At 36.3% G+C, this 14,134-nt stretch overlaps 1 protein-coding gene across 3 annotated transcripts in view; it reads left to right on the forward strand.

Annotated features, from left to right (window-relative positions):
- Positions 1 to 14,134, forward strand: part of SV2C (synaptic vesicle glycoprotein 2C) — a 65,289-nt gene that overhangs the window by 32,121 nt on the left and 19,034 nt on the right. For all 3 annotated transcript variants that reach the window (XM_042875343.1, XM_042875344.1, XM_042875345.1), the window contains one exon: positions 13,778 to 13,911. In XM_042875343.1, the coding sequence (XP_042731277.1) occupies positions 13,778 to 13,911 (134 nt within the window). The remainder of the gene's footprint in view (positions 1 to 13,777; positions 13,912 to 14,134) is intronic.

Raw genomic sequence — 14,134 nt, forward strand, 5'->3', positions numbered from 1 at the left:
CTATTTCTATTTCTATTTCTATTTCTATTTCTATTTCTATTTCTATTCTATTTCTGGCATTTCTATTGGTAGGACAATATAGTTGAGTTGAAGCGGATCAATTTGCCTGAAAAAAAATGACTTTATTGGTTATCAAAAAGATCTTATTATCACCTTTTTGGTAGATGTCTCTGGAGTAGCTTCTGTAGTACTTCCTGTTGCCATGTTTGCTTTGTTCTTGTGTCATCCACATGGAGATTAAAAAGGTAAACACACTTTCAAAACTGCAGCAAACCTCCCTTACATATGAAACAGTGAATGATACTGTAATAAAACAGGAATGGATGTAAGTGAGTTGGATGGAGCTGCAATGCAGATGTGGAGATGGAGGTCTAAAGGCACAGTATATAAAGGCACAGAGCATGCTCAGCACCAGGCACTGTTAATGGAGGAGTTAATCTCAATTTGCAGCAGACTAAACTGAGGACACAATGTACTAAAATTAGTTAATGGCAATTAAGGAAAAAGACAAACTTTTAGCTCCCTTTTTCTGTCTTTCTGTTGGAATTAAAAGTTCCTTAATAAAAACTGACTGCAACAATACTGGGATAAGAGATCATATTCTAGTGTTGTGCAGTATTCATAGAGCATGATGAATCCTCAAGAAGCAATAGAAGCAAAAGGGTATCAGTGGCCATCCATCCTGCAGTTCTGATGAGCAGATCTGGATCCTTCTGAGAGGCAGCAGCTGTGAGGGATTTCACTTGCAGAGATTTCAGTCTAGTCTGTTTAGGGGAGACAAGTGTCTTGAAATGAAAAAAAAGAGGTTGCAGTCTTCTGTAGTGACGATTATTTCAAATGAATGCCATGAAACAGTAGTTACATATTACATGATATATACTTTATATAATATAATAAAAAGCAGATTTTTCTGTCATTCAGCGTTTATTTTTGTGGAAATTGGAAAGTTATTGGTGGGCTGTTTTACAAAGACCAGAAGCCAGATTTTTTGCTGACCTTATATGTATGTATATATATATTCATTTATTTTATTTTTCTTTTTTCAGAAGTAATCCATCTCAAATTATCTTTTGTACTCTTTTCTAATTATGAGTTTACTACTACACATGAATACAAAAAATTCTTGATTACTATGGAAAAGTTTGAGTCTTAACTTCACTATTAACTGCCTGTAGAATAGCTGTTATTTACCATATTGAGATTGCACAGAAATTAATATCTGTAACACAAGCTTAGTTAGAATTTGTCTGCTCAAATATATACAATTCTAAGTGTCAAAGCTGATGGGGATGCTGTAAATAAGTGGCTATTACTTAGATGATATTGATGTTTTTGAGATATTTTGTATAGCACTTTGAAATTCCAAAATGTACATTAGAGGTGGGTCTGAGCATTAGACAAAAAGCTCAATTTCTCTCATGCCTATTTCATCAGCTATTCCCACCATTTCATCAGCAGCAAAGTTCAAAAAAGCTTATAAATGTTTTATAAATCATCATTTTGTCTTTGGCGAAGGATCACCGAGTTTCTTCTTCCGTCTTTCCTTTGCTGTAGTCCCTAGAGGTGAATTTGATAATCTTCTGCTGTGCACCCATCCAATCAAAAATACGGGATGCGCTTACATGATTTATAACAAAAAGAGCCATGCTCGACTGATCTCATATTGCTGCATCACTGCAGTGTCTATACTCTAAAGAACTAAGGGGGAAAAAATTCTTTTGTGTCTACAGAGATGATTTACTGTGGTTGCTTGTATGTCAGCATCTGATCAACATAAACTGAAAATTTGGGAGAACAGTTACGTTTGTTCAAAGTTGGAACATCTTGAAATAGGATACCATCACTAATTTAGATAAGCACAAGGGCCATCGATGATGTCTTTTCTAATCTTGCTGAAAGAAGAAAGAGAAAGGCATGATTAGCTGCAAAGGAAAAAGGAATAAATAGCTCACGGATGATAAGACAGAAAGTAATGAGCTGAACTTTTAGTCAAGGAGAGGAAGTATGGAAAGGAAGAGCCACTTCCTAATAATCTGTTAGATAAATATTCCTGAATAAAACTCCGGTGGAAGTAGTAAAATCGGAGTCACTAAACATCTCTATAAAAGATCAGCTAAATATGTTTTGAGAATAGTGTAGGGGCAGTCACTGCTTCTGTCTTGGAGCAAGTAGCTGCATTGGATGCCCCCTGCAAACTCCCCTTCACCCATTTTCAAAGAGCAATTAAATGAAAAGAGAGTACTGGTGAAGGACAGAAAAAGGCAGGAAAACAAAAGCAGAGACAAAACAAGGAGATATCTTCAGAACTTAGGAGAAATAGAAGACAACACAAATTAATAAAGAGAAGTATTTGCTGTTTCCAAAACATGTGGAAAAATGCTTGTCTGTCAAACATTTCTTACTGGTAGCTTCAAAGGAAAGAGAGATTATTCTGTTGAGTAAATGTGCTATGGCAGAAAAATTGGTGAAAAGCCACATACTTCTCCATTTTTAAAATCCTGCACTCCTAATTAAGATGAATATATATTTTTTTCATTTTTCTAAGACTTTTCCTCCTACTCTGCCTTTTCATAGGAGCTCAGAACAAACCCAAGCCATAGCAGCAGCCAATTTATAAAAATCTCAGTCCAAGGCTCCATCTTCTGTTATACAGTAGTTTCTGTTTTCTGCAGAAGATCTGTTCTCTGCAGATGTCTCACTTTTGTTAATAGTCAAGAACAAAGAAAATGTGTGAGGGAATAGCTTATTTTGCCTTTTCTCAGTAATAAAGAGCCCATTAATGCAAAATATATCTGCAGAATTATAAAGCAATCTCTCCTCTCCCCTGCTCTCCCCTGCTCTCCCCTCCCCTCCCCTCTCCTCTCCTTTCCTTTTTTTTAACGTGGAGGAAACGTTTTATACACATTTTAAAAGCAGCAGCAGCTCTTAAAAATTACCTTCTTTATACATACTTTGAATTTGTAGTACAACTTCTGGTTTATGAATCCATGAATCTGTGGGGCCATAGCCAATGGAAAATACTGTTGGCCATCTAAAAGATGTTTTGCTAATGTTGAATCTGAATTAACTATAATGATGTTATGCTGCACAAATCGAATAGATCAGACATAAGGGCATCTCCTCTATAATATATAATGCAACATATACTACGTGATGCAATGTCTGTTGATCTGTTCAGTATTCCACTAAGAGGCAAAGTGATCCCCAGTGTGCTGTACTCCTCCATACTTAGTGCATTGTCATTAATTCTGTATCCTGAGGGCTGAAACTGTATTTATACTTTAAAAATCTAAATTAATTAAAGTGGGTACAAGACAGTTTTAATGTTAACTTGATTTATCAGGCCCTACTCATGGATAGCTCTCATTTTGAAAAAAAATCCTATGAAACGAGATTATGTTAAATGTGTATACTTAAAAAAAATAATCTTCATTTTTAGAAACAAGAATGACAGAACACAGCGGAATTTAAAACAGCTGCTTTTGCAAATCCAGCTAGGAAAGCAAAACAGATCACTTTGTTTATCAGTTTGTTGTTTTCCGTGCCCTTATACGGGGTTTGATATGGTCATTTACATGTTTATATTGCAATATATTGGAATATAGGTTGAAATATATTGGAATATATAAGCATTGGAAGCTTAGGTAGCTTTTACCACATCTATTTACTGATCACAAAGAATGCTCATTAGTGAGCTTCAAATAAAACCTGCTGGGCTCTGTAATTTAACTTTGAAAGAGAAAATTTGCTTATCTGCAGGTTCAGTAAAAACCTAAAGATATTTTGTGAGAGAAGTTACAAAGCCTTGTTTCTTAAGGGTTTCCGGCCATCACTAAGTGATCCTTCTTAATTCCTTTCTCTCTGCTCCTCATTTATGAGGAATATCACGGAAACACAGACTGGCTGGGGTTGACAGGGACTTCTGGGTCCATCTGGTGCAACTCCTGCTCAGATGGAGCTACACAAAGCCCTCATCCATGCAACTTCTGAAGATCTCTGAAGAGGTGACCCCACAGTCTCTGGGCAGCCTGTGCTAGTGTTCCTTCATCCTTCATCACAGCAGACATGGTTCCTGAGATTCACAGGGAACCTCCTGTGTTCCAGTTCGTGCTCATTACCTCTTGCTCTGGCCATCACTGAAAAAAACCTGCCTCCATCTTCCTAGAACCTTCCCTTCAGATATTTGCAGATATCCCCCTGAGCTTCCTCTTTTCAAGGAAGAACAATCCCAGCTCTCTCAGCCTCTTATCGTAGGAGAGGTACTCCTATGTCATCATCTTAATGGCCCTGCATTGGATTCTCAACCAATTGTTCCACATCTCTCTTGTACCAAGGAGCCCAGAAATGAGACACAATAATCCAGGTCTTACCAGTGCTGAGTAGAGTTGCAGCTTTCCGTATCTTGGATGGCTGCAGAGGGGCAGTCTCACAAAACAACATCTGACAGGGAAGTGTGTATGAAGCAAAGATGTGGCATTGGATTCCTCTGTGCGGGAAAATGCCACCCAGTGACATTCATTGACAGTACCTGAGTTTTTCTGAAGACCAAACAGTGGATGTGAGCACGGTGAAGTGGTGGGTAGTGTGTTTTAGCAGTGGCAACAGTGGGGCATCTCCATTGGCGCAGATTTTTACAAGAGTGTCATGCACTCTTGTTGATTTCTGGTGAAAATGCACAGCCAATGGTAGTGACTATGTTGGAAAATAGTGTTTTGTAGCTGAGAATATGATGTATCACATAGTGTTATTGTGCTCTTTGTATCTGTTGTACTTTCCATAGAAATACATGGGAGGCATTACTTTAATGGTAACATGCGTATTATTTATTGTTTATTTAATCATGGAATCATGAAATCACCACGGTTGGAAAAACACCTCCAAGATCATCAAGTCCAACCCATATACCCAAACATATAAGTAGTTTTCTTGATCCCTTTTGTAGTTACATTTGAAACACTTCAACTGCTTCTTGTGAGTAAAAATCTTCTTCTCACTTTGGACAAATAGGACAGATTGTAACTGGAAGTCATTACTACTGAATTTGTGAGGGCAAATAATACTGTATTGAAAGACTCTGATTGAAGTTTGAATTTAGGTCCTCTGACACACAGTATTGTAGGTACAGAAATATCCATGTTTTCAATCGGTCAAGTTAGAAGATGTGAGCATGTGCATTTAGTCACATCGTTAAATTACGTAAACTGACTACCTAGTCTATCTGACTCAGTAATATGATATTGTTCGTTATTTATTTGCATGAAATTAAAATTAAAAAAAGATAATAAAAGATAAAAAGCAAAATAGGAAATGAGACTGCAATCACAGTACTAAAATGCTTGTGGAAAGAAAAACAGACAAGAATTTTTCATGCAATAATTTTCTAAACAAATAAAATATAACAAGGTTACATTTCGAAAGACCTCCTTGAACTGTGTGGATGCTGTGTTATTACACTGCAGCAGAATGCAGAAGATGAAAGGCACATCACTGGTAAATGATCCATCCTCTCCCTGTTCTTCAGAAAATGTTGCAGCATTTCAATGATTGCTTTGTTTGTAAAAGTTAGACTAGATAAATAGGTCCCATTGTCTTTTCATGAACTGCAGTGTTTTGTTGTGCCTTTTTTCTGACTGTCGTTTTTGATTAATTGCTTCTCTTTTCTTGTTCACCGTGAGCCCATCGTTTAAATATCCTCAGTCCAGATGCACATAAATCACTGGAAGTCCCAGACCAGGACAGGAGCACTTACATTTTCAATTAGCTTCTACACTTAACAGCTGTAATTAACAGTGTCTGCAACAACTTCTCAACCAAATGCTTAGCTTTATAGCAGTTCTTATAGCTCCGCAGTAAAATAATTTCAAGGTTTGAATCACATTTTCCTCTGATTGTACATACACACCAAGTGTGTATTTGAAACCATTGTGGTTTCATTTTGTGAGCTCAGAGCTATGGGCAGGGTGCAGACAGCCCTACAGTAAAGCACACAGAGATTACTGAATGTGTTTTCCCTATTGGTAGAGTGAAGTCACCACTCAGCAACAGTGTAATCAGATTTTGTCACAGGCAAAAATTTCAGCCTATTCCACAGAACGTTTAGCCATTTTACGCTGTTAGATTTTATCATCTGTTGGCAATTTGCTCTATCATTACTCTCTGGTACTGTCCAAACGGACATATCGAATTTCATATGCAATCCGTTCATCGCTTATTAATTAGGTGTGGTACAATAAAGGAATGGAAAACACTAATGTAGAAATGTAGAGGTGGAAATCAACAAGAAATCAAAAGTGAGATCCTGCAAACAAAGCTCTTTCTAGTACCATTTGATTTCATGGGCTCAGGATGCATACTCACCACAGTATTCTTAAACTCTGACAGCTGCTTCTTGTAAATGCGCACTCCCTACTCTTCCTTTTAACATTAGTTGAATCTGCTTGATCTATGGTCTCTCGAAAGCATGACAGAGCCCTTTCTTCATAGACAGACAAGCCTCTAAGTTACAGGGATGATTCAATACTGAGCTTGCCAAAGCTGTTCTCAGAGTAGTCTCTAGCAGATTTTACCTCTTTGTCTGTTCTGAGGGTTGTAAAGTGCTCTAAGTGAGCAGCTGCACAGAGCCGTACTCAAGCAAGGACTTTGCAGAATTACATGAGTACGTAAATCTCTCCGGCCACAGACTCAGTCAGCCAAACAGCCAGATCAATTATGTGCCACAGTGCTTGTGATGAGATTTCTGATGGTATCAGCACAATATTAACCCTCAGTGGCCTAGAATTCTGCTTTGTGTTTTGTTGTTTTGTTTTGTTGTGTTTTGTTTTTTTTTTTTTCTATTAGTTGGTTGTTTTTTTTTCATGTTGGTTGGTTTTGGTTTTGGTTTGTTTGTTTTAAGTACACGACTATTTAGAAGATACTGGAGAGAAATCATCCCTTTACATGGACAGACAGTGATAGGACAAGGGAGAATGGTTTTAAACTAAAGGAGAAAAGATGTAAATTAGATGTCAGGAGGAAGTCTTTCCCTGAGAGGGTGGTGAGGCACTGGAACAGGCTGCCCAGAGAGGTTGTGGATGCCCCATGCCTGGAGGTGTTTAAGGCCAGGTTGAATTGGGCCCTGGGCAATCTGATCTAGCACTTGATCTAGTGCTTGGCAACCCTGCCTGTGGCAGGGGAGTTGGGTTTTATTGATCCTTGAGGTCCCTTCCAACCCTGGCCACTCTATGATTCTATGATCACCTTTTCAGTTTCTCAATTCTCATGCTGCTTGGTTCTGTAATGTAAATTCAGCAAAACCACTAAATATCTTACTCATACTGGAAAAAATATGCTTTAATTTTTTATGCTCATTTTTTATCTGGCTGTTAAGCTAAATCTTAGATCATTCTTTAATTTAGTTTTCTTTCCAGATACTGTCTGCTACCACTATGGCTTTCAACAATTCACAGTTTGCTTCTAGACTTCATGCCTGTAAAAGTTAAGACAAATAAAGTTACTGTTCACAGATCTGAGTTAGCATTACAGCTGCCTTCCTTTCCCTTTCCCCATAATATGAACAAGACACTGAAAAGACTGCTAAAGCTAAGAGTATGTATTAAAGCATCTTAGATTCAAGCACTTAGTGCAAGAATTGGTTTCCACATGTGTGAAAAGGGTACCATATGAGTCTTACTATCTCCCTGTATGATTATGTGGATCTACACCAAATCTTTAAATGAAAGAATATTTTCCAAAGCCAAATTCAGATGCAGGAATTTAACAAAAGCAACCATTTATAGGAAAATTCAGTACTTCAGCTTTTGATGGCACATCAGGGCTCTTTTCACGCCTTGCATCTGAACAGCGGGCAAAGTTCGACTACTGTCAATCTATATTAACTTCCATTACTTTCAAGCTCTTTTTCCTAAATAAGGGATATAAGAAATAATTCTATATAATATAAGGAATATTCTCTGCATTTCCCTTAATAGGAGTTGTTACTTAACACTGTAGTATCATGTCCTGCAATCTCCGCCGTTTCAGAGATGAGTTTCTTGCCTGTATTTGCACTTGTGAGTCACAGCGCCTTGATCCACCTGGGTCAAGGGATTATTGCACTCCACACTTGCACACTTTTTTCTCTTCCCACCCACCTGGCCCCATCCCAACGTTGTTAGGTATTCAAATAAAATCTACTTTTTATGGGATTTTTATCAAGCTTATCACAGCTATGTTCGCATTTCCACAGCAAGGAAACAGAAACCTGATCTGCTCATAGCTCTAGATTCTGCACAGACTATTTATATGGATTCAAGTGAAAGGCTGACATATCGTGTCTAAACTTTAATGAACTTTAGGCAAGTATCTCATTTTTGTATGAAGTATACACTAACATTCTCCTCAGAGAAAAATAATAGACTAAGCAGCACTAGAGCAGGTATTAAAATCATTTAAAAATCAAGTTGCTGATGTCACTATTTAGAAGTACTGAAGCTTGAGGCCTACAGCACCATATACTGGATAGAGAATTTGTTTCTGATGTTATTAGACAGCAGGTGATTTTCTAGGTGTGGTCAGCACTGCTTGCAGCTGACCTAGTGCTTATTTAAATGGCAAATATTTTAGCCAAAAAGATTGGAGGCCTGATAATCTCAGGTCTGCAGATGTTAGTGCTGGCAAATGCTGAGTGTTAGGAGCTGACAACTGCCTGCTCAGCGGGAGAAGGAATATGTAATTAAAAAACGCTTTGTTCCTTTTAATCACGGTTTCAATTGTAAGCAGACAAAGTCTGGGTTTAATACATGGCAAAATACATTCGTTTAGCAACATTACTTTCTTCTTTCAGTGAACTGTTGATCCTTATGTCTGTAAGGGATTAATAGCATTAGCTTGAGAGACAGACAGATGTGAATGAGAATTAGAGTCTTTTAGATGCAGCTCTGTCAAGGTAACCCAATCATGGCCTGACACACTTTGGTTATTTTATTTCCTGAATTATTCTGCAAAAATTACCTGCTGAGTCAATGGGGTTAAAGAATATCTATCAATCGAGGCTAAAAGTATCACTGTATTTCCCGTGGGATATTAATAATCTAATCACATGAAGGACATAAGTTCTTCTTTGTGCTGCTGGAATTTCACATCAATATAATTAAAGAATAATTATGAAACATTATTTCTGCTTTTGTTAGAGACAGTATATTTCACTCAGGCTCTTGAAAGTATCAAGAATATTCCTCAGTTATGTGATTTAGATGAACTCTCTTGTTTTTCAGTTTCAGCGGTGTTTTACTGTTATTCCAATCAGTAGCACTAAAATATTTGGGTTCAAGTTCTGGATGTCACTCACAGCTAAGTTTAGCAGTATCAGGACAGACTAAATTTAAGTTCAGTGGTAGAGTATTTTGGTTCTGCCAGATGTCGAAATTCCAGTCATTTTTGTAAGGTTGGTTTAGCTTCGACATTGCCCAGTGAACAAACAAACGAACAAACAAAAAGCATTTGTGCATTTTTAATTGATTATTGTATTATGTGCGGTAACAGTGCCGCCAAGTGGCACTTCAGGTCAATCACACACTTACTGGAAGTGTTTCCACCTTAAAAATATTAAAACTGAGCCTATGTGTCCTGGTTGTGGTGAATAAGTGTGTTTTAAAACAGAAACAAGCAATAAAATCCCTATATTCATTTAGGTTTTTGAAAGGTTCTTTATAACTTTGTTCCTCTGGAATTTCAAAACTTCCTTGCTAGACAGTATTTATACAGTCTGTAAGCACTTTTTTTTTTTTTTTCCTATTGCTCACATTGCACTTTAAAACCTTAAATGACTTGCTGAGTTATCAAGTTCCCTTTCAGCCCTCATTTTGGAAAGTTAAGTAGACTATGTCCACTGATCAGCTCTCATTAGGTACAGTATGTCATCACCTAACCACTGTAAAAAAAATACACGTGATCTAGAAGCCATTACTAGCAATGTAAATTGAAAAAATTCAGCATAATATGGACAAGTTTATTTCTATGCTTATTCAGAAAATCTATGACATGTTTCTTTCTTTTGGAGCAAGAACTGATTTACAATATCCTTTTAACTTATTAATATTACAAAACAGATGAAATACCGTTAGGGTAAAGGTTTTGTTGACATTCAACTTCATACATAAGCCCGTGACTGTAACTGATAGCAGCATTTTGCTTACATTTTGCTTTTGCTCTGCTGCATTCTGCTGTGGCTCTGTAATCAGTAATTGCCGTGTCTGTGATTCACTTGATCCCTTTCAGTAATCAGTACAGTGAGAACACAATATTCAGCAAGAAGGCTGGTGCACTGGCTTCATATTTCATCACTGCAGATTTTACATTGCTCTACAGTAAACTTTTCCCAAGATGCATTTGGGGCAAGGGTTTCAGCAATTCATAAAATATTGGAGCTTGGCACTGTTTTCAAGATTAATGGCCTTGAAACACAGCACAGCCAGGGAGCAAAGGTGGAGCTGAGCTCTGGGCTGCTGCACAGAGCTCTGAATGCTGCTGAGTAGAGCTTCTCCGTCTTTGCTATTGTATCTCGATTCAGGGAAGGGGAAGGCAAACTGAGTTACAGCCAAGCTCCTTTTTATTTCAAGACTCATAGACAGTGGTTATGAGAGCCACTTGGAGAGCTGAATTCAAAATTATTCTAATCGCTTCATTTTCCATATCAGCTCATGACACCAGATAATGGGATGGTCAACATAAGAATAAATCTGTACTTGCTCTGCATTTAAGGTACATGCTTGTTCTGCTCTTTTACTGGGTGGTGAAGGAATAAGTAGGAGGACAGTCTCAAGATAGATGTGTTGCAACACTTTTTCTACCAATTCTTCTAATTCTCACATTCACTGTTATCATTAATTCTGCAGACACAATAAATCATGGGATTAACTGCAGCATCCAATACAAGGAGAAAAAGATGTAATAAGAGCAATAGAAACTATGATGAACATTTCACTTAACAAGCTCTCAGACATTCTGACGAGTAAAAATATGTCTTGCAAATGGTGAAGATGACAGCAGCATACACAGTACAGTCATTGTTTTTAATTAATGTGGCTTTTTAAATTTTAAATTAATTAATTAGCAATATAGCTCACTTACCTTAATAAAAAACACCTTGAAGTAAATTATTACTGTCAATTTTGAGGACTGGCTACAGAGATACTGCTGTTGTTTTACAACATGTATAAAACTAGCATAAAAATTTCTTACACAGAAATACTATTTAGGAAGCTAAGTCTCTCACAGTATAAACCAGACTGGTAAAAAGCGGACAGGGTAAATATAGTACTGTCTGTGAGTATTGTGGAGCGGTTTAAATGACCAGAGATGGCATTTTGACTGTGTTGTTCTAAGAGATGAAAGCCTTGCTTCTGTTGTCTCCTTTCTAGAAGGTGCACTGCTGCCGGAATGGTATACCAGAGGGTTTTGTATTGTAGCTTAACATATATAATTAACATCATTTGAATGATTATAATAGAATGTGTACAAAATACATACCCCAGCATGATTCCTAATTGACTTATCAACTCACCCTAAACCTTCCTTTATTTTTTTCTTTACTTTCTGGTTTTGTTTTGGTTTTAATCTTGATTTTTTTCATTTGACTTTCTATTTTTGAATAAAATTTATCATCAAATGTAGGTTGACATCTTAGGTATCTTCTTTTTGTTGGATGGAACTTTGGAGGAGGAAAGTATATCTATCTGGAACCTTCCTTATAAAAAAAGTAAAATGGCAGTCCATGATCATCACCAATATTGTTGCTGATTTCACTTCTGTCTTCTGAGACTAAATAAGGGTGTAAATAAATCTGATAAATCTTCTGAAACTCAGAAAATTTGTAATGAATAAGAAAAAACAGGCTCCCAGTTCTACAGCTCAGTTTCATAGAGCTGTTGATAAAGGGCAAAGACACATCATGGGTGCAAGTACTTTAATTAGAAAACTGATCTTTTCCTAAGAATGAATTTATGATGCAGAACACGAGATTTTTAAATTTCAAAATATACTGTATTCATTACAGATTAACACTTCATTTAAAGAAGTATTTAATAAGACATTTGGCACTATGCTGTACCAGTTGTTTACTGATATCCAGTCAGATTTAGTTTACTGTGTACTTCGTCCAGAATGAATCAGTTAGCAAAGAAGTATATCAGATAAATCCAGCATTAGGACTTTCATTAGCCAGTATTCCATTTTCTTCTGGTAATCACTTCAATCACTATTGTTATTCTTATCTCCCACCCTACTTTTAATAAGCTTTCCTTCAATATTTTGCCTAAAATATTCTACTGTATTGAAGTCAGACTGAAGGTAATTACCTACATCATGTTTTTGTCTTTCTTAAGATTTTTATTTCTAAAAATTCTATCATTTCAGTAGTCCAATTCATGCAATTAGATGTTTTATTAAAAAGCTGAACTAACGACTCCGAAGTTTCACATGAGTTTTTTCTAGTACTTCTTGTTGTTGTCTTTTGCTGTCCATACGTATACTTCAAGATCTATTTCTCAGATGAGATGTTTTCTCATGTCATCTTTTTTTGCTTAAGATCTTAACATGATTACAATTTCTCTTCTGCAGAGTTAAGTTTGTTGATGTCAGATAGAAGTTTAAACACTAATTTATTTTTTTTTTTTTCCTGTACATCCAATTAAGATGTGGAGGACATTTTACTTTCAGCAGAGTTGAAGAAATTGTATAGTGCTCTGGAAAACTACAAAAGTAGAAACCAGGCATTAAAAATGTCTTAAATTTTGCACTATGTTACATTATGTGTTGGTGTTATTAAGAGTGTCGAAATTAGGTCTTTGTAGAGAATAGCTACTAAAATGTCACTTATTGCAAACTTGTTTTGCAAGGTTTACAAACTATTCCACAATATTCAATTTTATAAAATAGCACAGTGAGTTCTGCAGCAAAAGCAGCTCTCGAAACTCCAAAATACTGATTATCTGCACCTAAAGGAACCAGTGGCCTCAACCATATGTACAACTCAAGGAATAGAAACATTAATTCAAAAATAGATTAACATACACGCATACACCTAAAAAAAAAAGGGGGGGGAAAGAAAGAAATAAGAAAGAAATTACCATATGCCAGTATTTCAGTGCTGAGTTACAAGATACTAATTTGAAGAAGGTCCAAGAGCATGAGTTTTACAAGCAATTTACTCTGATTTTAGAGCTTCTCTTTCTAGCAGCCTAAAAGCATGTTGTTGTAGATTTTTTCTGCAATGTTTCTTGAATATTTTTCACAAATTTCTACTGTTTCTGCTTTTTTCATTTATTTCTAATGGTTTACTATGAGAACTCAGTGCCCAATATTCATTAACATTTAAAATAGCTTATAAGAGGAAGATTTTAGGAAGACAAATAGGTTTTGATTTTGTCAGTAAAAGATAATATTTTTTTAAAAAGTTTCTCATTTAGTAGACACACTGGTGCAACATCCAGTGTTAGAAAAATCAACAAAATATATCCTCTTGGTATTTGTAAGAGATTTTTAATTCTTCCTCCTTCCAGTATTCAAGCAAAACTACCTGTCTGTATGTTAAGTCTTACATATGATCAAGGCATTCCTTCTCCGTTACTGTGACTACTTTCGTACAGATTTTGCCAGAAAACATGACATAGACTTCCTCATCCTCATTCTGTATAGTATGTATGTCTTCCATGTTGACATGCATAAGATTGAAATTCAAAGTGTAATATTACTTGTGAAATCATTTATACTTGTGAAAATTTGTGAATTTCTTCTTTCTTAGGATGGAGTTTCAGCATGGGATCTGCTTATCAGTTTCACAGTTGGAGAGTATTTGTGATCGTCTGTGCATTGCCCTGTGTCTCTTCTGTGGTAGCCCTCACCTTTATGCCAGAAAGTCCACGGTTCTTGCTGGAGGTATAACTTTCAACTTGTTTTTTGGGTTTCAGTCAAAACGATTTCTGTGTTTACACTTGGAAAGAGACATCACAGATAACAACAACAACAACAACAACAACAAAAAAAAAAAAAAAAAAAAAAAGCATATTTAATTACATCAGTAGCAAAAGGAAAACATGGGCTGAATAAAGTGCCTTGGTAATAGAGGATACTGAAAAGGCAGTTACTGAAAGCCTTCTTC

The sequence above is a fragment of the Lagopus leucura genome, unplaced genomic scaffold (assembly GCF_019238085.1).
Source record: "Lagopus leucura isolate 7727_CA_CO unplaced genomic scaffold, USGS_WTPT01 Super-Scaffold_100014, whole genome shotgun sequence".
NCBI lineage: Eukaryota > Metazoa > Chordata > Aves > Galliformes > Phasianidae > Lagopus > Lagopus leucura.